The sequence below is a fragment of the Molothrus ater genome, chromosome 9, assembly GCF_012460135.2.
Source record: "Molothrus ater isolate BHLD 08-10-18 breed brown headed cowbird chromosome 9, BPBGC_Mater_1.1, whole genome shotgun sequence".
NCBI lineage: Eukaryota > Metazoa > Chordata > Aves > Passeriformes > Icteridae > Molothrus > Molothrus ater.
Window position 1 is genome coordinate 16,339,211 of NC_050486.2, and position 24,888 is coordinate 16,364,098.

A 24,888-nucleotide genomic window follows, 5' to 3' on the forward strand; every position below is an offset into this window, starting at 1 on the left:
CAAGCACAACCAGCGTATTCAAGATAATATTTTAATAATGAAAACCCAAAGTATGAGAAAGCAAGCTGTTGTGGGGAAAAAAAAAATCACTCAGGTGAAAGGACAACAAACAACAAAGACAACACAGTCCTGGAGGGAAGATGCAGATGAAAGAAATCTGTGAAATTGCTTAGATGCTTTCTAGATGTAAAATATTTTAGTTTTAAGAGTTCCAGTATCTGAAAATGTTTTCAGCTTTATGAACTAATGCATAAAATAACATTCAGCTTTGCTGCACCAGAAAGCAGTTACTCAGTTCAAGCGTTTATTAATGTTGAAGCATTTTAATTTTAAAAAGTCAAAGGAAACTAATGAATTTTGATGTATTTTATTTGATTGACTGATTTGTCAGTAACTTTTTTGCCTGTTACTTCTTGTAAACTTGGTGCTACTGATTATTTTCAGCTACTACTGTAGCTTTTAGCATTTTCTGATAATGTACAGTATTGGGAATCCACACAGGTCTCACTTCCCCATCTCATTCTTTGTAATAAAAGTCCAAATTAAAAATCAGAGTACATGACAGATGAGTAATTAAAAGGAATGACTAAACAAAAGGAATTATTACATACAAAAAAGAATCTAAATAAATACTTTAATGCACAGAAACATAGAAACACTGAGTGACCATCAGCAAGAGGTAAAAGTAGCGGTTACTATCATTTGTGCAGTCAAATGTAATGAGATCTGAAAATGCCACTTTCAATTTTAAATAATTTTCCACATGCTCCAAGTGCAAGATAAAGCACTGCCTAGTAAGCATCTTAAGCAAAACTGACTTGTCAGTTCAAGGGGAGGTTTCATAAGACTGAGGTACTGAGGATCACAGCTTTAGATCCAGAAGCAAAAATAAGACAAGAAAAGAAACACATGAAAGTGGAAATAAAGATATGATCCTGAACCTTTGAAGTCAGTGGGACGATTTTTAAGATATTTATTAATTTAATTTTAGAAGTAGCAGCATTTAACTCCACAAGAATTATTTCAATGCTTTTTCTAGCAAATCAAACTATTATAGACCAGAAAACTACTTAAAAAGATAACTTTTCATATTTTGATAAAGTGTAAAAGGATACTAAGGTAGAGAAGAATTACATAACTTAAGAGGCAGGTGGTGTTACTCTTTATATGAAGCATTTTTGAGAATAGGCATGTTAAACCTCCCCAAAATGGGAAGCCAATCCTAAAACCGAACTGCCAGTGCTTCAGAGAAAAGCCATGATTTTCAGCAAAACAAGCTTGGAATTTAGACAAGGAACCCTAATCCCAGTATATAAACGTTTTCTTTTTTAAATGAGACTCGGCTATAGTTTATCATGCAAGAAAAGAAGAGCAATGGGTGAAGATCACCCCCGAACTCCGGCACTCCGGGAGGGCCGGGGCGCGGGTCCTGCCCACGCTGCAGTTCCCAGCTGGAGCGCTGGAGGGCGCGGCAGCCCGGCCGGAGCCCACGGGAACGTACTTGGCGAAGTCCAGGTACGAGACGTGGCCGTGGTAAAATCCCGGCTTCATCTCCTTCCACGAGGTCACGTTCTTCACAAAGCGCACCTGCGAAAGCGGGCAACAAAACGTGTTTCTGTGTGCCTCATTACATTTACCCATACACGCTCTTTCCTGGCTTTTGATTTATAATGCATTCGATTAAAAACTCTATTTTGAGTATTATAAAAAAAAAATTGTGCCCCCTAAAGTAGACTTTCCTGCAGCATACAGATGACTGATTTTAGGTCATCAGGATTTAATGATCAGAAACTAACAAAAGCAGAATACAGCAATCAGAAGGACAGTCCAAGGAAACCTATTACAAAAATATCAGCAAAACAAACATTTATATTTTTGTCAGTCCATTTTATTTGTAATTGGAAAGGAAGGCAGAATTCTTTCAGTAGAAATGCAAGTACATATTTTATGGAATTGTCAGATCTGATATTCAGTCCCTCAAATAAAAGTGTACCAGATTTACAGCATGTTCTTAAACCTATTTTATTGGGATATACGAAACAAATCTGATGGGTTCATTTGCTCCTCCATCCCAAAATGCGATGCACAAATAATCCAGAAATGTTATAAATGCATGCAATGTAAATCAGATCTATAGTTTGCTATTTTGAATAGTCATCTTAAGCCTAACATTCCAGTGAAATTTTCATGCTAAAGCATGAAGTAGCCCTTAAATGAGGGCTGATAGAACACTTACTGGCAAACTTCACAAAAACAGGAATAGCTTTACATTTCAAAGAACAAAATAAGACACATGCCCCAAACCAGAGAGTGTGATCAAATTAAGTGGGACATGCAAATCCTGATAGAGCTTGGCTTTACTAGATGAACAGAATATTTTAACATCAAAGCAAGTAACTGAAAGTTATTCCAAAACTAGTGAATTGGATAATAAAGAGAGGATGATAAATTTGTACTGCCTGAGCTGTTTGACAAAGATATGCCATTTCTGAGGCTGTGAATTAAAAGATAATGTTCTCTGCACATCTGCAGTATCTTTTCTGTTATACAGAGAAACAGATAACCACAAAGATTCTAAGGTGAGACAAGAGAGACAAAAAAGCAAAGTTTGAGAACTCAAGACAACACACTAACTACCATTCTGTAAGCTCAAATGTATTGAAAGTGTCCTGAAGCATAATATTTACTACTTACTATAACCTCCCAGTTGAAGATTTTAAGAGGTGAGACTGGCCTGCTGCTGTTTCTTCAATTGTGCAAAAAAACTCATGGTCTATGATTTAAGAGGTTGGTAACCTTATTTCTTTAAACACTGGCTCTTGGACTCTCAGATAACAGAAATTTATTCTAATTTTTAATAACAGGTAACATTAATTTTTTTAGTATACAAGTTTCACAGTTTGTGGTATTACAAAATTTAAAGCATCTATTGCACATTAAAATGGTGGCAAATCTAGCTGAAAAGCACTGCACAATGTTACACAATGGTGTTTTATAAACTGCATTGGCTTTCTGTCTGATTTTGTCCATAGCACAAACTGTTAATATGGGACTTTGAATCCAGTTGAACTACCTTTATCTTTACAGGTAAATAAACTGAAATAAACCACAATTCCATTCACTGTATCTTTCCAAAATTAATGACAAGATATTTTCAGTGGAGAGCCTCAGCTACAAATACTTCTTTACCTGGCAAAGATATTTCCTAAATACAAAATATCAATCACCTTTCCTTCCCTCACCTATAAACCCCAAAATGTCATGGCTGGTTGATACAATTCTCCAAGTAAACCAGTTATGCTATTTAGGCTGTCCAGTGCAGCCCACATATTAAAGTGTTCATTTATGTTTCCATGAATGAGCTTTTTAAAATCTTGTATCATCTAACATGATTTCTAATTAATTTCAGTTTCTAATAGACTTGGACTAGACATAAGGTAATGTTAAGTACAAAATCCTAAGTCTTTTTGTTTTAGATCCCCATGCCAGCCATCTGGCATCAAAATGTAGATCTTTCAGGCCTCTAACACCAGCCAAGCTAAGAGAAGGCTAGGAAGGTTTTATAACACACCTGTGACATTTACATCTCTCTTAGGACAGACCTGCAACATGCTGAGCCCTGAGAACTATAGTTTTTAACACCTATAACTAGCCTGCAGGCAAGAGATTTTTTTTTTCTCTCATAATTTGCAGCATTCCAAAAGCCAGAATTGTTCCAGGTCATGGACAGTCTAATGAGTCTGGATTCACACATTTTAGGTCAGAGATTAATATTGCTCACTGCTTCATACTGTTAAATATGATCAATTTTACTTTTCTTTTCAGGGCTTAGCAGATACTGTAGCTTTCAAGAGACAGAGCAAGCTTCTCCATCAGAGCCCAATTGAATAAAATTTGAGGTGACTTTAAAAGTTCACATAGATGTGAATGGAATTCCTGTGAAGCTGTTTCAGGGTGCTTTTATATAATCACCTACAAAGTTGCTTCACAGCCTTCAGTAAGTGGGAAATCAGCTGAGGTTCACTGAATTAAAAAGCCCGATCAAAGGTACTCCAGGGGCATAAGATGTCCTGACAGGTAAGTTAAACACATTCAGTTTCTAGGACAGTAGGAATTTAAAACAAGTCCCAGTGAGCCAAAAGAAGGAAAAACCCAACCAGCATACCTGGTCTGAGAAAAAGCCATGTGTGCAAACAAAAGTGATGCTGTAAGTTCTGATCTCTGTCCAGTAACTGCAGCCATCAGTGTCTCTTCTCTAGAGTCTGACTGCACACTCTCACATGAACTCATGCACACCCAGACACACTCACAGTCACACACACTCACACATGCACACACAGATGCACGTGTGCACACGTCTGCAAGCGTGTGTGTGTGACTGTGAGTGTGTCTGAGTGTATCTGATGTGTGTGCATGTGACTGTGCTTGTGTCTCAGCGTGAGAATGCCTGAGTGTGCAAGAGAGAGTGTGTGTGTGCTAGTGTGCAAGAGTGTGTGTGTGCTAGTGTGCAAGAGAGAGTGTGTGCACTAGTGTGCAAGAGAGTGTGCGCACTAGTGTGCAAGAGTGTGTGTGTGCGCTAGTGTGCAAGAGAGAGTGTGTGTGTGCTAGTGTGTGTGTATGCGTGCTAGTGTGCAAGAGAGAGTGTGTGTGCTAGTGTGTGTGTGTGCTAGTGTGCAAGAGAGAGTGTGTGTGTGTGCTAGTGTGTGTATGCGTGCTAGTGTGTGTGTGTGCTAGTGTGCAAGAGAGAGTGTGTGTGTGTGCTAGTGTGTGTATGCGTGCTAGTGTGTGTGTGTGTGCTAGTGTGCAAGAGAGAGTGTGTGTGTGTGCTAGTGTGTGTGTGTGCTAGTGTGTGTGTGTGTGCTAGTGTGCAAGAGAGTGTGTGTGTGTGTGTATGTGTGCTAGTGTGCAAGAGAGTGTGTGTATGTGTGTGTGTATGTGTGCTAGTGTGCAAGAGAGCGTGTGTGCGTGTGTGCTAGTGTGCAAGAGAGTGTGTGTGTGTGTGTGTGTGTGTGTGTGTGTGCTAGTGTGTGTGCGTGTTAGTGTGCAAGAGAGTGTGTGTGTGTGTGTGTGTGTGTGTGTGTGTGTGTGTGAGAGAGTGTGTGTGTGTGTGCGTGCGCTAGTGTGCAAGTGTGTGTGTGTGTCTGAGTGTGTCTGAGCTGGCTCTGACCCACAGGTCTGGAAGGCTGGAACAGGCAAGCAGCACACCTTTGGCTGCATGCCATGAACAGCCACAAGCAAGCTCAAGGCAAGGACAGCTGAGAATCAATTCTGTGAGATGGTGAAAAGATTGAGTTCACCAGTTCAGCCACAGTACAGCCAGGATACCTGCCCTGCAGTAGAAGTTCTTTCTCAGAAGGAAAAGTACAATTGGCACATTCAGCACTTGTACTCAGTAGATCATCTAACTCCAAAAGAAAAATTCTTAAATGTCCACAAACACATGACAGTACTTTCATTTCTTGCAGAGTTGCTGCAGGCTTTTCACTTGTTCCACTTCTGACAGCCACTGAAACCTCCACTAGCAGAGGAAATAAGTACCACTAAAGCCACTATGACTGTGCTGTCCTCTGAGAGACCAACTGTTTTAGAATGTACTTGGAAGCAAGATAATATATTTTCATGGTGCTCTTTAGAGAAAAATTGAGAGAGAAATTGAAGGAGAAAAAAACCCAAGAAACAGAAACCAGCAAGCTGAGGGACTGAAACACTGGATAATTGTAGCATTAATAACAGTACAGAGAATGTTCTCACACCCACTTTTTAAATAATATATCAAGAATACATGCTGTAATGCAGAACAGTAATTTAATTTTAAGTGCTTTCAATGACAACTTCACCATGTAACAAAAGCAATAAAGTTTGTGTGACTGGTACGCCATCCTGATAGCTGTAACACAGGCATTCTTGTATGGACAAAGTGTCACTGCTGAAACGTGCAAGCAGCAAGTAAAACTCAACCAAACAACTACTCTGACTTAATTAAGAAAAGCACACAGGTCAGAAATGCAACATGAGCAACACAGCACTCAGCTTGCTGCAAAGAAAAGGCCCAGACTGGGGAAAGAGGGGCAGCTCCCAGGATCCTGCTGCCACAGATGCTGCAAAAGAAAGGAGGATTGCTTGGACAAGTTACACCTGAAACTAAAATGGTGTTAGCAACTCTTATCAGATTATCTCAAATCAGATACATACTATTTTGGAGTGGATTTTAAATATCATTTGTTTCATACTGCATTCAAGAGTAAAGGTTTCACATATGGGCAGAGAACTTAGAATCTGTTAGAGAATTACAGTAGTTTGGAAAAAGTACAGCAGAAAAACTGCACAAAAGAACACTCTCTAACTTACAAATTTCTGTCAGGCCCAAAGCAATCTTCACCTTACCTAGGGAGATTTGCTTTAACACACAATATCACTAACAGAACAATTCTGTCTCTATGATATGTTTATATATTTTACTACTGGCACATATACACCTAATGCACCCAAGTGAGCTATACTGCTGGAGGTGGCATATGAATATGCTGTGCTAGTCCAAGCCCACACAGAGTAAACATCATCAGCTACCACTCAGCACCCCTGCCATCTCTTGAATTATGCACTATGACTTGCAATGGCAAGGTGTTATCTCCATGTATTGAAGGTGAATAATTATTTCTGCATCTTTGAACAACTATGCAATATATGAAGTTCTTCATTGTCAGCATCTCCCAGTTAGTGGCCACCAAAAAACAGTATTGAGTGTCCAATTAAACTACATCATTTACCACCTTGGACAAGAGCATAGTATCAAATGAAGGTAGGACTGACAGTATTGTGGACATGCTCAGCACAGACAGATTTTCATTTTTCAATAGATTATTATTAGAGGGAAGATGAAGAGTTTCTATTTTATAAAACTAAGCCTGCAAAGAACAAATTTTATTTGAATTAAGTTCAAACAGAAGTAGAAATTTAAGGTAGCCTGTGTTTAATTTATACCTACTCAATGACTAGCTCTCCTATCCTCCAGACAGACCTCCATTTCAAAAGACACCTTGACAGAAACAGAATTTGATGGGAAGTGCAGTACTATGATACCTGACTTGAGTATGATTTTTAATTAATAGGCTTATTAAATCTTTTGAAAAATCACCCTGCTCTTAATGCACAGGTCTTAGTACTTGTTCTATGCAGTGGACAGGACTATAGTGATGACTACCAGACTTTACTATCAGAGTAATCATGTATGACAGTACCACCTTCATATGTAGGAAACAATTTTACAGGAGGAAATACTCCACAGTAACACAACTCCACTATAACAGAACAGATTCCAGTATCACCCAAGTCCATTATTTCCTCTGCACAGAGATCCCTACCTCAACCCCTGCCCCAGTCCAGCTGTGCTGAGCTGCTTCAGCCTGCAGACATGCACTTAGAGGAGCTGGAAGGCTCAGTGCTGACATGCTGCAATGCAGAGCAGCTCCTGCCTCTGCTGCATATCAACTTAAGTGATCAGCATACAACCGGCAGCAGAGAGCTCAGAAACATTTGTTCTACAGGCAGGAATGATGACAGTGATGTTTCAGATCTCTAACCTGGATTCTCTGCAAGTGCACTCATGGCAGCCAAGGAAATACTAATGAAAATAAACCAATAAACCTACTTCCTCACCCCAGCCTAATAAAAAACACAGCACTGAACCCTCATCATCTTTTTAAAATACTCTTTTTAAAATACAGTAGCCATGGTCATTTCTAGTCTGGTACTACAGTGATTTTAGTGAGGATTTTAATGGATGCTAAGTGACTCATCCTTTGCAGAGCAAGCTATTTACAAGCACCTTTCTATATGCTTTTTATCACCTGTGAGACCTGACCAGCCCCAGTACTAAAGACACAAGTCTAGCCCTGACAGCATGGCACAGTGCCTGCACTACTCAGAGAGCAAATTGCCTAAGACTGCATTCACTGCAGATGGAGATGACAGACATGTTGTATTACACAGCCAAAACAGTTATAAAAACGAAGGTCATTTCTACCCTAGTCATGCCCCTTTTTAGCTTCATTTTTGTCCAATAAACAGACACTTACCACCTCCAGTAGCCAAGCAAAAACCTCAACCTACTAAGAAATAATATTCTCTACAAAGAAAATATGAAAACATTAGATTTCATTTGTATTGGAATATGTGACAAAGAAGTTAAATACATCAGATGACTCAAGTTTACATAGCAAACGTTTTTTCTTATGCTCTTCCCTGGTTTCATAAAGACATCCCGCATTCAGCAGTTTACCTGATCTTGCAGAGACATAACAGGGTTATTTTTGGTTGTATTGATATGTAGAACATGGTATTTGTTCTTCGCACAGAGATCATAGGCAATATTTGTGAAAGATGTGCTGGCAGTCTTGGGAACTCTGTTGTAAATAATCACCACATCATCTTCCTCATCCAGAGTCACATCTTGTCGGGGACCATCGACTGTGTGACGTTGCTCTATTTCTCTGACTTCATGCCTTGCAATAGCCCTTTCTGTTAAGGAAGAAAAATATAAAATTTCAATGTAAGTCTCACCAATCTGAAGTTCAAACCTTAGAACACAATCTGGTGAAAAGCAGTAACTCCTGAGCAAGAAAAGAAACACTAGCTGTAGTATGTATTTCTGACATATCTGAACAAAACTTCATCAATAAAAATGAAGGAAAGACAGTCCAACACAGAACACGAAGCCTGGAAAACAATATGCTTAGGGAACACAGACCATACTCTGTGACTCACACTGATGTCATTGTCTTTAGACTCACCATCTCTAAAGACAAGTCTATAATGCACTATGAAAATGGTGACATCCCTGAAATATCCCACATGATTTCTACAATACCCCTAGTTAAAAATTATAATGGAAGAAGATTTTATTAATTTGAAGTTTGACAAGAATAGAAGCAAGAGATGCTTACAAAACAGGTAACAGACTCAGGCTTTTTTCTGTTCTAGACAAGTATGTACTTTAGTACAATTTGTAATACAGATGTCAAAACACTTTTTCTCACTCACGTGTGGTGATACTGCCTTTAACAATGCATTCAAAGAAATCTGCATTTATCAACAGTGTAAGCTGAAGTTGATATCACAAGAGTAACCTGTAATTCTCTGTATTATTTTCTTTTACAGGGTATAGCTCTTTATAGATGACACACTTTTAACAGCAGCAGCAGCTCTTGACCTTTACTTCCCTTGATTCTTTAGGCAGTTTCTTCTATTCTATTTCACCAAATCTCTTTAATTATAACATAAAATCACTTCTAAAGCAGAATCATCAAGCTGTGAATAGCCTACCCTGTAATTCCACGTAAATTGTCTTAAACCACAAAATTCCATCTGTCTGAAATGCTTCAAAGCTTAAACTCACTCACTCTCTCATATGCTCATATCTCACACCCCATAACTAAGTTGCATCAGTAGGAAAATGTTTGTAGGAAATGCTTATTGAGTGTATCTCAATTTTCCACATGACATCTGTTGCTCCCCACTACATCAGTCACAGTTTTTGCTCCTTCCTTTCTCATTTGCTACCTCTCCCATCAATGCTGGCAGACATCCTATTTTGGAAAGAGACGAGGCAACAGACTCAGGTTTCATCTCTCTGAAGATGGCTACAGAAGAATGGGGCTGGCAAGTCTCCCCTTCCTGCCAGTAACAGATTAGAGGAAGCATTCAGTAGGGAACACAGCTAACCATGTGGCTGCCCAAGGCTACATGGCTAGTGAATACCACCTAGAGAGGCTGAAATGAAACACATTTGGTTGGTATTTTCTACACCAGAGTAGTAGATCTAAGCCAGATTTAATCATAGCTGCACAGAACCCCAGGGCTGATAACACTTACATGGAAGAGAGAAACATTTGTGAGAAAGAGACATGATTTGCAAGAGGATTTATGAGAAGCATTCTCTAATGAGGTATTTTAAACCTTGATGATTCAAGAATTAGTGTGATAAGGGCACTTTAAAGACCATGCATAAGATATAAGAGCTGCATGATTGGATGCAATTAGCAGAAAGGCTATTGCATCCAACCACCTTCAGCTTCCCATTGCAAGGGGGAAAGCAAGAACTCAGGTAAGGAGCAGAACCTTCACAAGCTTGATGTATACACAGTCCTATTATGGAAAAAAAAGGAGGCTTTAAATTTCAAGCTGAAACAAAAACTGATCTTTAAGACGAAGCACTGAAATCACCTTTTTGAAATAATTGCAATAGTTAAAAAATAAAATCTGAAATGAAGTGAAGGATATAAAGTGCTGAAGCGCAAGAGGAAGCACCTGGAAGTGTCTAACCTGGTCAGCCATTCTGAGGGCCTATTTCATTCTAGTCTACAAGTAATACAGTAATGAAAATTGCAAATTTTGTAAAAGTGCACATTTTTTCCCACTCACAAACTGTTGGCAGGAAATCAGGAAGCTCTTCTGCTACTTACTGAAAAGTCAGTTTAACTTATAAAATTATGCATATCATTTTTTTTTATTTACAAGTTTAGTTAATTTATTATTTGGAGAGGGGAAGAGGTCCAGTAATGGTAAGATGCAACTGAGAACAGTCTTTGGGATACCCATGTAACCAGAAGTTAGAGAATTTGAGGAGTTAATGGGCATTTGATTAACTACTTCATTTGTTCTTCTATAAAATTTAAATAATCTTGGAAGTAGAAGCCCTGCAATGGCTGAAAAATGAACAATACTTCTATATGTTTAGAAATACGGTAGAAAATGCAATGCTTTAAAGACATTTGACATGTGGAAGATAGGGAGGTGTATTTACTAAATATATCATGTTTACCAAAACATCTCCTTAGATGACAGGCCTGCGAATATAACTTTGATTACAAGAACCTGTCTACATAAGGTTGGACTGATTTCACTGAAAACAATTTTTAAAAATTCTAAAAATCAGGACGGGTGATTTCTTTCATCTCAGAGATTCAGTGGACAAAATGTCCCGAAGTCTTATTGCTTTCACTGCATTCTATTTAAACTTTGTGTTATAGGAAAAATACTTATGCAAAATTATTAAGAGCCAAATGCTTAAACAGGGTTAAGATCATACACTCTAAATTTCACATTATATAACTACACCCAAGTGATACCCTTTGAGTACAAGACAGGTTTTCATAAAACTATAATACAGGATAATTTTAAGGCATAAAATATTCTGTTTCACACTGTTTTACTATTGCTTGTTGAATTTCCCCAATTGTAATACACAATATAATTGCTACACCCTTGGGATAAACTCTGTTCTCTCATCTGCAGCTGTCCTGCACACAAACTTTCATCAACTGCAAGGACAGTTTGCACATAGGCAGTACCAGTATGATCAGTGTAATAACAGTTGCTGAACTGATTATTTACCAGCAGATGAATTACTTGCAGAAAATCCTTAGTTGGCTGAAGTAGCTGCTTTGTAAACAGTAGAACAAGTTTGTTTTCTCACCCATTTGTCTACATGTTCTTCTAAATCTGCCTTCATCCTATTTCTGTAACTCAGCCTCTTGGCATGACCTACATTTCTTGAGCCATCCTCTTGTAGCAATAAACCACAAAATATCATGGCTAGCAACAAATTGGTTTGCCAGTCAGATGCTACCAGAAAATAACACATAATGGGCAAGTTATGTCTTCTCCTTCAGCAAAAGCATTAATAGCAACATTTCATCTGTATGCCATCACTTCAAGGTTACTGCCTTTTCAAGTCAAAGCAGTTTCTCAACAAGCTCAAGAGTTACTAACAAGAAATACTTGGAGAGAAATGGACAGGCCAAGGATCCCAACTAAAAAAATCACCTGTGAAAATGCAGTGGACCCATACATACTTCTAAAAATATTTGAAAACCCAGCTGAACCATATTTACATAATTACAGAAACAAATCACCCAAATGAACAATATTTAAATAATTATAGAAACAAATGACTGGGATCGTAAGCAGTTATTAGTCTACATTCCTTGCACATTCAAACAGATAAATGTCTTAGGTAAAACAAGCTTATTAGCATTGACTTCAAATCCAAGAATTAACTGCATAACTGCATACAAAATCTTCCCAAAGAAAATAGTGTGTCATGGATTCTAACAACTGAAAGATTAACAAAACCAAACATTTCAAATTCCTCACATTTTTCACAGAAGCATAAGAACCTCCTGGGATTTCTGAACAAAGAAATCTATCAAAATCAGAAATTCTTCTTTACCTTCTAACTTAGCACTTACCACTCTTGATGAAAGATACATTTAGAGCCTTGCTGGCTGTCAAAATCAAGTTCAAGTAACTGAAAAAAATAATTCAGAGCATACGGCTCTACTTTCCCAAACTATGTTCTTTGTCCTCTACACCTATTTTCCTTTTGTATGTATCTACAGATATTATTTAGCTCTCTCTTCAATCTGACTTATGTGCCTGCCATGCTTCATTGTGAAAGTGCCCATCCAGACAAGGAAAGACTCAGTCTTAAAATAAATTTTAGCTCAGCAGCCTTCGAGTGTTGCCCAACAGAAGAAAAAGATGTGGATTCAAACTTCAGCCTCACTGGCTTGAAGGGAAGGAACTGGACAGCTGGCCTGGACAGCACCGCCCCTGAGCAAACTGTTGCTGTATATTTACATTCTGGACACCACATTAACCAACAAACAGGCTTCCTGGAGTTGGGAGCACCAGGTAAGCCAGCTGACTTGGTGTCTCAGCTTGCTTTCCACCTTGCTCCCAGGCCAATTAGGCAAGCAGCTCTCAAGCTGTCTCCCTGCCCAAAAGCTTTGTTAAATGCATGATTGGCCTAAACACTGAACCCAAGCAGGACTGCAAACCTACTCACTATGGACTCCATTCTCCTCTGACCAAGAATGAAAACTGAACAACAGCTAAAATAGAATCATTAATCTGTAGAGAAGTTGATGTTTGGAATCATTTTCCACACCCACCATATACACACAAAGTTTAGGTATCCCAGCAAGCATGGTTATTCCCAGAAATAATATACATACTTAAAGCAAATACTTCAATAAAACAGCATCCAATAAAACAGAAAAAAATAAAATACTTAATTTCATCAAATATGAAAATTTCAAAAGTTTGTAAATGCTTTAAAACAGAAGGTGTATACTTAAAACACATCTTCAGCTCTAACTACAGCACCACTTCCATGCCTCCTGAATACTGCACATAATGCTAACTATAAAGTTAGCTAAAGATCTACGGAAGCAAAATGTTTAGGCACCATGATGTAGTATATTTAAAAATAAGCATATGTCAAGCAGCTCCATAAGCTTTCCAACCTCAGATTGAACTGTTTTGCTTGACCCAAGTGTTGACTTCAAGTTGATGAATTAGCATGAGAACAAACACAACAGTCACCATTTATTTTTGTTTTCTCCCAGTCACTTGCAATTTCTTGTTTCCTTGGGACAAGTAAACAGCTGTAAAGTGAAGGATGTAATCATACAAGGAAAAGCTTTGTGACTTTTCAGAATGCCAAAACTGTCAGTGATCTGTTATGAAGCACTGTGACAATGATAAGAGCAAAGAAAAATAAGTTGCAAACCAGGGATTTGTTCTCTAAATAATAAACATCAGCTGAGTATATAAAAGTAGGGTTTGCTTTATTTATAGTGCCTTAATATCTTAATGCAGGTCTCCAGTGTCAGCTAGAGAAGTTAATGGAACTGTTTTCTACACACATACAGTTGTCACAAGCATTCCACTATACAAATATGCATGTCACTCCTTCAAGAAAAATCCAATTCAAATAGTGAAAAAAAGCAAGATCAATATAGAGTGTCTGACTCTATTTAGTAAGGCAGCCTGGAGACTGGTGCTTATCTATATATATTCATTATTTATATTATTACACAAGCTTTCTGCAGCCATACAATCACTTACTTTTTAAAAAGGGTATTGACTAGCAAAAAAGCAAAAAGAATCACTAACCTATCTGTTAAAATCATTGAAAGGCCTATATGTAAGGACAATGCTGTATTCTAGTAAGCACCATCAGGTTTAATAAAACTAATTGCTAAGACATACTGTTATTTGCAACATATTGCACTTATACCCCTGCTTGTCTTCACACATCTTGGCTAAACTAACCTAATCTGGAAAACAAGCTATTGCCATCTGGTCTAACAGCCAAAAAAAGGAAGACAGCAAACAGCACTGCCTTCTGATCAGAACGGCAGCTGACGTGGTTAAGGTAGAAGAGCTAAACATTTTACTAGGAATCTGAGGAAGTTGGAGTACCAAGAATAACCCTACAAAAACTCTGTGTAGCACCAACAGACAGAGCGTGATATTTGCTAAATTGACACTGGCTATGTATAGATTAAGCATTTACAGTGATAAACACGATTTCTAACCTTAATGTTGTTATTGGAGCTTGTGTAAAACAGAAGTTTTGAAAGAAGTTTTAAAAAATAGAAATGAGCCTGTGTGCTGCATGAGCCCCATGGTTGTTAAGTCATTACAGAATTAATTTTAATTACATTTTAAAAATACTGATTAGATAAGCTCTTAATTATATTTTTTGTTTTGTTTATAGAAACTATTTATCTTGGTCTTAGCTTAATTTAAGAAACATCAGTTTAATTCTATGTCTTGGCTGCTTTGTACATAAATCAGAAGTATGTTTTATTTTCCCCTCAAAAATGTGAATTGTTAATCAAGATATTTTCTACTTCATGTAGCTAAAATATCAACATAGATTAAAAATAATGCTTTATCTATTTTTCCAGTCTTAGGTTTGCAGCCTAAAGACCTCATCTGCAAGATCAAAAAGATAAGCATGAATAAAGATAAGCTCTAACAACATACAGACCACTTAAAAATTACATTTCAGGAACATCAAAGCCATTTTAAGTAAATGAAAGTACAAAAGCCCCTCTATTTTTAATTAAATGCTAGAATTACAACAAACACGAAATTAAAATGTTATAATTATCTCTGGAAAACTCTTTTTGCTGTATCCTTCCCCTCCTCACACTTAAGTCCAAGCTATTCTCAGGCAGAACTAGGAGTAAAATTACAGGCAGTATCAAGCTGGTTCCTTTATGAATAAAATAATCACCTGCTGTAAGGGGAGCCCTTCCCCTTTGACTCTCAGAGGATTGAAAGGAGCAGTGGCCCTGTGCACCCAAGGAGTCCATGGAGGGACCATTACAAACTCCTCTCAACACGTACGTCCCTGGTGTACCCTGAGGTTCAGCTGGACTGTCATGAGAGAAGCTCACATGAAATCCTCCATACCAGTTTGAAACCATGCACATAGAACACTTGTGACACAACTAGCAGCTAATGAAAACCTTCCAGAATCATCTTCTCCATGCTAAGAAACAGTGGCAATCATATTTCAAATACTTGCATATCAACATCACAACTATAAATCCCTTTGTAGCAGACATTGATTGGTAATATCACAATTATACAAGCAAGAGCTTGACCTCATTTCATGTCAGTGTGATATGGAGCTCCTTGTGCTTGGTAAAAACAGAAATAGTCCAGGCTAGTGATGTGTACAGTGAGGTGGTTTTATACAAAAAACTTCCCTCTGGCAGGAGAGCCAGCTGGCTCATTGAAAGCCTCTTGGTGTTAATCCTGATTTAGATTGGATTAAGCTTTTTAATTAAAAGGAATTATTCTCCTACATGCACGAGAAATATTCTGATCTTCTCCCAGATCTTTTTTTTTGAACAAGGAGGACTATTTGACGAAAATTTGTCCAGAAGAAAAGGGTAAACCATTCTTCCAACTGCATCTCAGGTAGCTGTTACAAAAAGCTAAAAACAATTCCAGCCCCCTGCTCAGTATTTTGGTCCCACATAGTGAGGGATACAGCAGATTTGTATTCATCAATCTCTACCAATGCTTCCTAACCACAATACAGCACAATTATTCATTATCAGAAGACATACCATCACTGAACTTACTAAAAGTCAGAACTGCCAAATGTTATGCTGGGTAAGGCAATGCCACTGAAATAAAAGACAAAAAGAATTCCCCCAGTAAGTCCAGAGAAAAAGAGGAATCAAGATTTTCTTTTGGTATTTCAAATTCATTAAAATACTCATTTTATGATGGGAAAGTGTATTTAGCTTTACATACTGCTTTGTTAGCAGTCAGAATTGCACAGTATGCAGAGTTGACTGGTCTTGAGAAAAAACCAAAGCACCCCAAACCAAACACCAGGAACACCCACATATTTGGTCAGATTATCTTTTGCAGACATTAAGACTTTCAGTGGTCAGATTTTATTTTATACAAGCAAAGTAATCTGCTTCCAACAATAGTCAATAGGCCAAAATCTAGCATTAACCCATTTCTAATAAGGCTGAAACCTGCAGAGCTCTAGAAGGCAATAATCCTTTTGCTACCATTGAGAGCGGAAGTGTTTTGAACTGTCAATACCAAGGCAATGATGATGTTTTAATTTGATTTTAAAGAAATATTACACAGTCAGCACAGCTATGAATAGCAATGCTAAAACTCTATTTTAAAGAAATGGTTTGTGGAAACGTCACGGCCCGAGCTCCCAAAGATGCTGTGACTTTGAGAAGTCTGTGCCCTCACCAGAGGTCTGAACTCAGCTTTCCCCAGAGAAGCTGTACAGCTATAACACTTCTTTTCTATGCCAGTATGAAAACTACCAAATTAATCTAAAACATTTCCTCTCTGTTCTTCACATCTCCATTCACGAACCCGAATTCTCCTGAGGTGCTTTTGGTTTAAGGCTCCAGTGACCATCAATGGTTTCTGTATCTACTATTTAAATTTCCCTTGCTGTTGCATTAAGTCTCCACCCTCAAATTCCATAAGCCTCAATTACTACTTTTGCATATATGAATAGTAAGGTTCAAAGGTCCATTTTTATGTTAACAAGCTGCAACCATCTAAGGATGTATATTAATATTTGTTGGTAATTCTAATAAAGCATGTATGAAAAAACACACAAGTCTTCCCTTCTGCTATATGAAATGGAAGTTACTACTTTAGAATTTTAAATCAGAAAGCTATTTTAATCCAAGCCATTACTAGAGGCAGGGCCTACAAAAGCACTACTATAAACTTCTGTGGGAGGATATACTAATTGATACAATTTTTTATAAGAAATGCATTATTTATCTGAGATACTTCAAAGCAAAGAATACCACTGGTGAATTCGGATGACACATAACCTTCCAGATACATGTTAAATAGTGAACTCGCTCTTCAGACTGAGTGAGCAGAGGGAAACTTGAAAAGGACTTCTTTGTCATCATACAGACTCTCTGGCAACACTGTTAGATAAGGAATAAAATCAAATAAATTTTTAAAATAAATAAATGGAAATAAAATAAATTGAACTTTGACTCATGATACTCAGCAAATTTAATTGCAGTGGTTAAAGAGGGAACCATGTAACAACAGTACTCAGAAGACAACATATTGTGGTAGGATCAATTCATACACAAGTTTGGGCAGAAAAGACAGAGGGAAAGTCAAGAGGCAATAGTCCTCCATAGTATGACGTGGTACAAAGGAAGCTCCATCATGAGCGAACACTGAAAATGTGCATACTCTCATCCTTCAACTCCTCAGGTACTGTTCTATATCTACTTCATCATTTTTATCTTCTGTTCCAATTCACAGTTTATCTTTAAAAAGGCAGAAACACTATGGCTGTATGTAAGTTGTAAACACTAACCTCCCTTGTGCATATTAAAATAATTTCTGAAGTCTTATTACTTCTACATTCCTAGATTAAAGTAACTTCTCTTAGTTTCCAAACAGCCACCTCAAAATATTTTCACACCTCTTCTAACACCTAGTTCATATCAACTTATCTTCTTCTCAGGAAGGCAAGGATATCTTGGGCTGACATCAATGCAATATGCAGGGTTAAAACTGACTCAGGGTAAAAATTCTCACTACGTTTCATACATCACACTATCAATGAGAAAATGGGTCACCTTTCATCAAAGGGAAATTCTGTATCTAAATTGTTGTAGATCAGGACTTCACATCTCTGTATACTACTAGGCTATGACCAACTGAGAAGAGAACTCTTAAGCAAGATCCAGGGTGAACCGCAGTACATACGTGTAGTGATTTTTTCAGCAAAACTATATCAAATTTAAAAGAGTTTATTCTGTCCAAGTGGTCTCCCCTCTGTGCTCCCAAATGTCAACATATTATCCCAATGGTAATTTGGTTAAAGTAGCACCCATTTATTTCAGAGGCCATAGAAAAAGCCCCTCTCAGTAGTCAATGCCACAAGACTGCAACTACAACAGGTAGTAGAAATTTCACTTGACTTTACACGTGGTACTTAAAAAGTATCTGGAACTTCACTAATTTTGTATGCACCATGAACTCTTTTAACCTGTTCTCTGAGGTACAATTTCTGTAATATATTGACTTCTAAAAACTGTATTTACAATTGTACAGAGTAAGTTGTACTTCAAAATACAACATTTCCCACTGAACGAAAAAGCACAGAGCTGCCACAGCTCTGTTCTGCTTTTGCGCCTTTTGGCTGCTCAGAGGGGGAAAAAGAGTCGTGAGGTTTGTTTTTAAATCCTGCCTCTCAGCACCTTGGAAGCAGAGGAGTTTCTTGCTGCTCCTCTCCAGGAGGGAAGCTGACTGTGCACCAGAGCCAGCAGAATCTCCTGCCACAGCAGGGGCTGTGCCGGGGCCGCGCCGGTCCCTGATACAGGCTCAGCGGCGCGGGCCGAGCCGGGACCCAGACCGGCTGTCTCTGCACATCTGCTGCACAGACAAGCATTTGAGAACAATCCCTGCTTTCAGCCCAGACACAAACTCGCCCAGTATATTCAGCAAAAATGCAGTTGAAGCCAATAGCTTTCATTTTCCAAAATGATAGAGACCCATTCCCTCATGGCTACAAATGTGACTGGTTCCAGCTTCTGAACTTGAGATGGAATACCCCCAGCTCTCTGTGAAGGGTCACCCTGTGCAAAGCACACAGCCACAGGAGGCAAACCATACGAAATCAGCTTACCCATTGAAAACAGCTCTGAATTGATAACAACTGAGCTGCAAAACCCCATAGAAATTCACATTCACTCCACTAAAACAACTGCAGCAGACTGTCTTGGTGGAAGGAAATTCACCATGGACATGAAATACACTTTTTTCAAGAAGTGAGAGCTCTTGATAATAATTATTTAGGCTATTACAAAGCTAAACCTCCCTAGGCTGAGCACCATTCTGCCTCTCAGAAGAACTTCCAGCCCAATTTGGAAATCACAGACAGCATCCTGGCTAATTTAACACACAATACAGCTGTCCTTAAATAAGTCCTAAACTGAAAAATATTAAAATGATTCGTCATGTTAACTTTATTATTCAGATTATCATTACATGTGAAAGCAGGAAACTCTCAGGCAGTACAGGTATTTTAAGGTAACTTGATTGCAAAGTTTAAAAGCAACAATAATTCACCATCTATCACAAAATAATTTGGGTTGGAAGGGGCCTTGAAAGCTCATCTAGTCCAACTCCCCTGCAATGATTTACAGTCAGTTGTGCAAAAATCAAGACCGATGTGATGAAGAGCATGAATAACACACGTAAGGTTTTTTTACTCACTGTCTTGTTTTCCACATACAGGAACATGTGGGTCCCATTACCAAGTCCTTCCTCCAGCTGAGAAGGTAGAAATCTTCACTGTAAAACATATGCTGACATGCATCTTTCAAAAGCTAGAGTTTTAACAGTTTTATTAATTAGTCTAAACTACCTGAGTTCTCAGAATTAAAATTGTATCTGTTACAATAAATGCTCCCTAATCTAGTCGTCACTAGCTGAGAAACACACTGCAGAGATCAAAGAGATTTGCAACTAAAAAACATTTCAGCGATTTTCCTCTTTCTGTTGCCTACCTGAATCTAAGGATGTATTTTATTTTCTTATTTTACCATAGTAGTACAACTATGCAAACCTTTCTTTTAAAAAATACTGTCACTAGAAAGATGAGGCACTATCTTTGCTAATTAGTGGAAATTTTTGCATCAAGAAAAATGTCTTTAAAATGAGTGCTGTGTCTTCAAAATTATATGAAGTACTAATTTACAAAAATAATATGTACAACAATCACTTGAAAGCTTATCTCCTGCTATAGGACATTTCCATTGGGCAGCAATCTGGACTGCATTATAAGACACTATTATACATGAACAGATGGAAATCATAAACTGATATTTAGCTACAGATTTCCTGTCAGAAACTTATATAAAAAGAAAAGAAGGAAATATGCTTAACATTTTCCATTAGCCAACATCAAATCACTGAAAAAACCAGAGGCATCCATGTAATGCCTATGAAACAGCAACCTATTTTAATCCGTATCTTTTCATGTTCCTTACAAATCAAATCATCTTATTTATTCCTATGTTTTTATCCTTAGGCACACAATATAGGATCAAAACCAATAAACTATCCACAAAAGAGCACACATTTCAGTTTCAGTTAAAAATTAAGACTTCTCAGGTTTGAATTCTTACTTATGGCTGAAAATCAGTAGAAGCCATTGAAGCGCTTCACAGATTTGTCAGAACCGATTATTGTATCACAGCCAAAAATGTATTAAACTTTCCCATTATATAATCTTGGCTAGATTAGCAAACGCATTGTTTATATCATTCAGATATGAAAGAAACTCAAGTTGCAAAGATTAATGTATGTAACACCAAACTACTATGAAAATAAACTGCTCCCTTCATTTAAGGGCAAAGTAATATCAGCTGTTGCAATCAATAAGACTATCTTGAAATACAGTATTGTTTTGGATTACACTTAGTCAGAACCTTCTGCTTCACTGCCAGGATTTAAAAAGAAAAGTAAATATTAATGCTATTAAAACAATACAGAGATTATCAGTTGCTGAACATGCCACCCAAGAGGAATGGGGACTATGGGAGATAAGGTACAGCTGTCATCTGGGTCATGGGAGCTGTATTTCACAACTGATAACTTCAGCCACCTGTAAACTAAAAAGTGTCCAAAATATTATTTCACAAAACGTCAGAATACATTAAGTACCACATGGATGTTTCCTTCGGCATGTAAGTCAATAGCAGTGTAAATTTTTAGTCTGCACATAGACTGAGTTTGCTATTTTCTTCATGGATTTACCAATGAAAGCTTGTAATATTATTATTCTACACATTCAGCTTCTTTAATTTAATTTTCTTTCTGCACAAACACAATACAAGCAAAGGAAACAAGACTTTCTTCTGTTTCAATAGTCTTAGAGACAAACCAACCTTCAAGATCACCGATGACCTCCAAATGGATTTCATTGGAGGGTCTTACTATTAATTACTCCAGGCTAACAACAGTTAGGGCTTCAGGCATAACCAAGACAACATACCTAATTCCCCATTTCATGTGGTGAATTCATGAGGTCAAACTGCATTAAATGTGGGGAGGAAGGAAACTAATTGGAAAGAAAAAATAATGTGTGAGTTGACTATCAATTAGAATATGTTGTGTTATTCCACACTCCACTAAAGAGCCAGCACTGAATCCAGAATTTCTTATATGTATATAAATTCACATTCAACAGTTGCACAAAGTTCAAAAAGTCTGTGTTATTATTTACTGAGAGCTGGGAATAGTCTACACAAAGTAAACCTGGCAGCTCACAGCTATCTCAAACTTACCTTTGGGAAGGGCACCAGAATTCTGCAATATTTGTCTGGACACAGATAATAAGCCTAGTCATTCATAATTAACAATGTTCTCCTTTTGTTTTACATTATGCAGCTGAGTAAGCACTTGTCTGTTAACCCGAACTGAAGAGAAGGAGTCTGAAGGTTTACTGAATACCATCATTAAGACATAACCACAGTTCCAGCAAGTGAAATTAAAATAAAAATAGCCACAAAAAAAAAAAAAAAAACACTAAAAAAGGTGGGAAACCATCTTAAGAAGTAGAAAAATATACTCCTGTATACTACAATGAAAGAACACCAGGCACTCTTGATGGTTAACCACATGCACTGGAGGTAAAGAAGTAGTTCTTCTTCCAAACAAACAAACAAACAAACAAAAAAATGCAGCAGTTTCAAAAGCTTTTAAAAGTTCTTTTAGGTAGCTTTTAATAGACTTGAATGGGAACACTCTGAGGCCAGAAAGCAGTGAGCAGCCTGAGGATCCCATCTTCCAACCATTAGGTTATGCAATCTACTGCCTCAGCCTTTTTTCTACGGCTGCTTTATCAAAGAATAAACACAAATACTTGTTTATAAAGCCGCAGGAACTTGAGGGGAATGGACATGCAGCTTTCACTATCAGAAGAATGATAGTCTTCATCTATCTTTTTATATGTAAGGCAGTTGAGATAATGTTAGGTCTTGTCCTAATGGATTTTGTTTTAGTATCTTCAGCTCAGAGGTAATATAACATGACATACAAAAGGCTTGTGAACAGGCTGAGAACACTGGGGACATCACTTCAGCTCCCCCTAAACTCCCTCCAAGCACAAACTTCTGCTCTACAGAACATACCTATTATTATAAAATCACTCAAGGTATGTCTTTGTCCATTTATTAGAGACTGAATAGGAACCAAGAATACAGAGCTGCTGGTCTACTCAGAGAAGGTTTACTAGGATGCAGCAATACATCCAAGTGAGGAACCAGAGGATCTTCCAATACACTTGGTATTTGTGCTGGCAGCCACAAATAACAGTAAACAAGTTTTTTGATTGCAGACCTGTGAACTAAAGGGGAAGAATATATCATCCAATTCCTTCTCAAAGTTCTGCCACTGGGAAAACAGAGCACTTCCTGCAGGGGGAAAAGGACCTAGCACTCAATTGTAGTACACCCTAAAACAAATCCCAAATAAAAAAACCCCACCAAAGTAACTCCCTCTCACCAACACCAAAAACTGCTGATCAGTACATGATTATGCCAAGTACTTTGTAATGAAGTTCACAGTTGTAGTTTCCAGCTATGACAGCCCTACTTGCATTCTGTTCACAGCTATCAGTGTCTTCTCAAACACACCTTGTCACCTCTCACTGGTGTCATTTTAAGCACCAAGCCTGCAGCTGTTCAGTTTCCAGTGTCAAATCTCCCCAGTACTTCCTAAACCCTCTGAAGCTCCTACTCCTCTGTCTTAAACACACCCAAATGTTAAGATGCCCACATACAAGCTGCTGTTGCCTAGTTTCCATTAACAGCTACAAATAAAGTAACAGGAATAAAGCAAAACACTTAGGAATAGAAACACTATTATTCTGATCTAAGAAAATCCATTTATCAATTCATGCAGAAACAGTCTCCAGATTAAGCCAATAGCAGTTGAAAGACCACTCCCCCAGGTCAATCACACCTATAGAAAATTAAGAAAAAATATTTTATTTCAGTTAAAAGTTTTTTTCTAATTTGCATATCACAAATTCTATCCCTTAGCCAAAATTTGCTACCTCAACTTTGTTAAAGTTTATTCTGCTTTAAAACCCAGCAGGAAAATTAAACCCCTTCAAGCCATGCCCTAGCCCTTGCCTCCTTCTGATAGTGGAGGAAACACTGGGAGAGATTATAAGATGCAATCACAATTTACTGAAAAATCACAATAACCACAACAATATTAATAAAAGTGTACAAAAGAGTGTTTTACCCCAAAAGGGGATTCACCACAAAGCAACCAAAAACGCTTCCTGAAGACAGCACCCAGTGTGGTTTCCCAAAGGCAAGATGGTGACTGGCCCTGTGGTACCTGGGAAAACAAAGGCTTAGCTTCCCCCAGCCCCAAACAGGGACAAGGCAGAACCTGGTGGGACCTGACAGGGCTCTGAACAAGCCAGCTGAGGCAGGGGAAACAGGGACAAGGCAGAACCTGGTGGGACCTGACAGGGCTCTGAACAAGCCAGCTGAGGCAGGGGAAACAGGGACAAGGCAGAACCTGGTGGGACCTGACAGGGCTCTGAACAAGCCAGCTGAGGCAGGGGAAACAGGGACAAGGCAGAACCTGGTGGGACCTGACAGGGCTCTGAACAAGTCAGCTGAGCCTCTCCCAGCCTGACTTTGTGGAGCAGAGCTGGAACATCCGGTGCTCCGGCTGCGGCTCCAGCAGCTGCAGCTCGGGTGTCACACGGCTCCGCTGGGCTCCATGCCAGCCTCTCTCTTCCCTTGCTGGGAGCCACATCTTGGGCTCACCAGCACTGCCTTTCAGCACCAAACGACAAACCTGCAGCTCCGAGGAGCAGGAGAAGGAGGCACCAGTTGTGGAGAGGGGCTTGGTCCAACAGGCTGACCCAAGGCCGGCACAGCCCTGCCTCGAGCCCGACCTTTCCGCTTCCAGCTGCTTCCTGCAGACACCACGGCCACAGTGGAACGCAATTAAACAGCACTAGGAACTCCAGCCCTCTTCTCTAGAGCCACAACAATGTTTCACAAGGTATTTACTTCTGGTAATCCATATAAACTTCCTGAAAAAAACTTCACTTCCACCCTCAAGAAGCTGCGAACACTAGACAAACAAAAATCACTTGGAAGTATTTCTTCTTAAGCTCTCTTACATATATCAAAGTCTAGATAATCACTATGCTGTGGCAAATGAAACTATTTGGGTTTGTTTCAGTTCTGTTTGTTTTTTGCTCCATGGTGTATTTTTTGAGATTTATCTCTCAATCCAAGTTAGTCATATGCATTTTTATACCTATATTTTGCTACAGAAAAAAAAGAAAATGAAAAACTCTTTTACAGAATAAAACACTGATATAGCAACATGCAGATGACTAATATACAGACTAGGTGCTTGAAACAGCTTCTACTTCAATCATCATTTCCCTATTCTACTATTCTGTAAAATGAAACCAAGCCTTGACTGACAAAAAATACAAAAATGTCAAAT

The 24,888-nt window shown here is 38.3% G+C and overlaps 1 protein-coding gene across 1 annotated transcript in view; it reads right to left on the reverse strand.

Moving 5' to 3' along the window:
- Positions 1 to 24,888, reverse strand: part of HS2ST1 (heparan sulfate 2-O-sulfotransferase 1) — a 79,134-nt gene that overhangs the window by 12,939 nt on the left and 41,307 nt on the right. Inside the window, exons 2-3 of the mRNA XM_036387414.2 lie at positions 8,279 to 8,517; positions 1,502 to 1,587 (exon numbers count right to left, since the gene is read on the reverse strand). Coding sequence (XP_036243307.1) covers positions 1,502 to 1,587; positions 8,279 to 8,517 — 325 coding nt within the window. The remainder of the gene's footprint in view (positions 1 to 1,501; positions 1,588 to 8,278; positions 8,518 to 24,888) is intronic.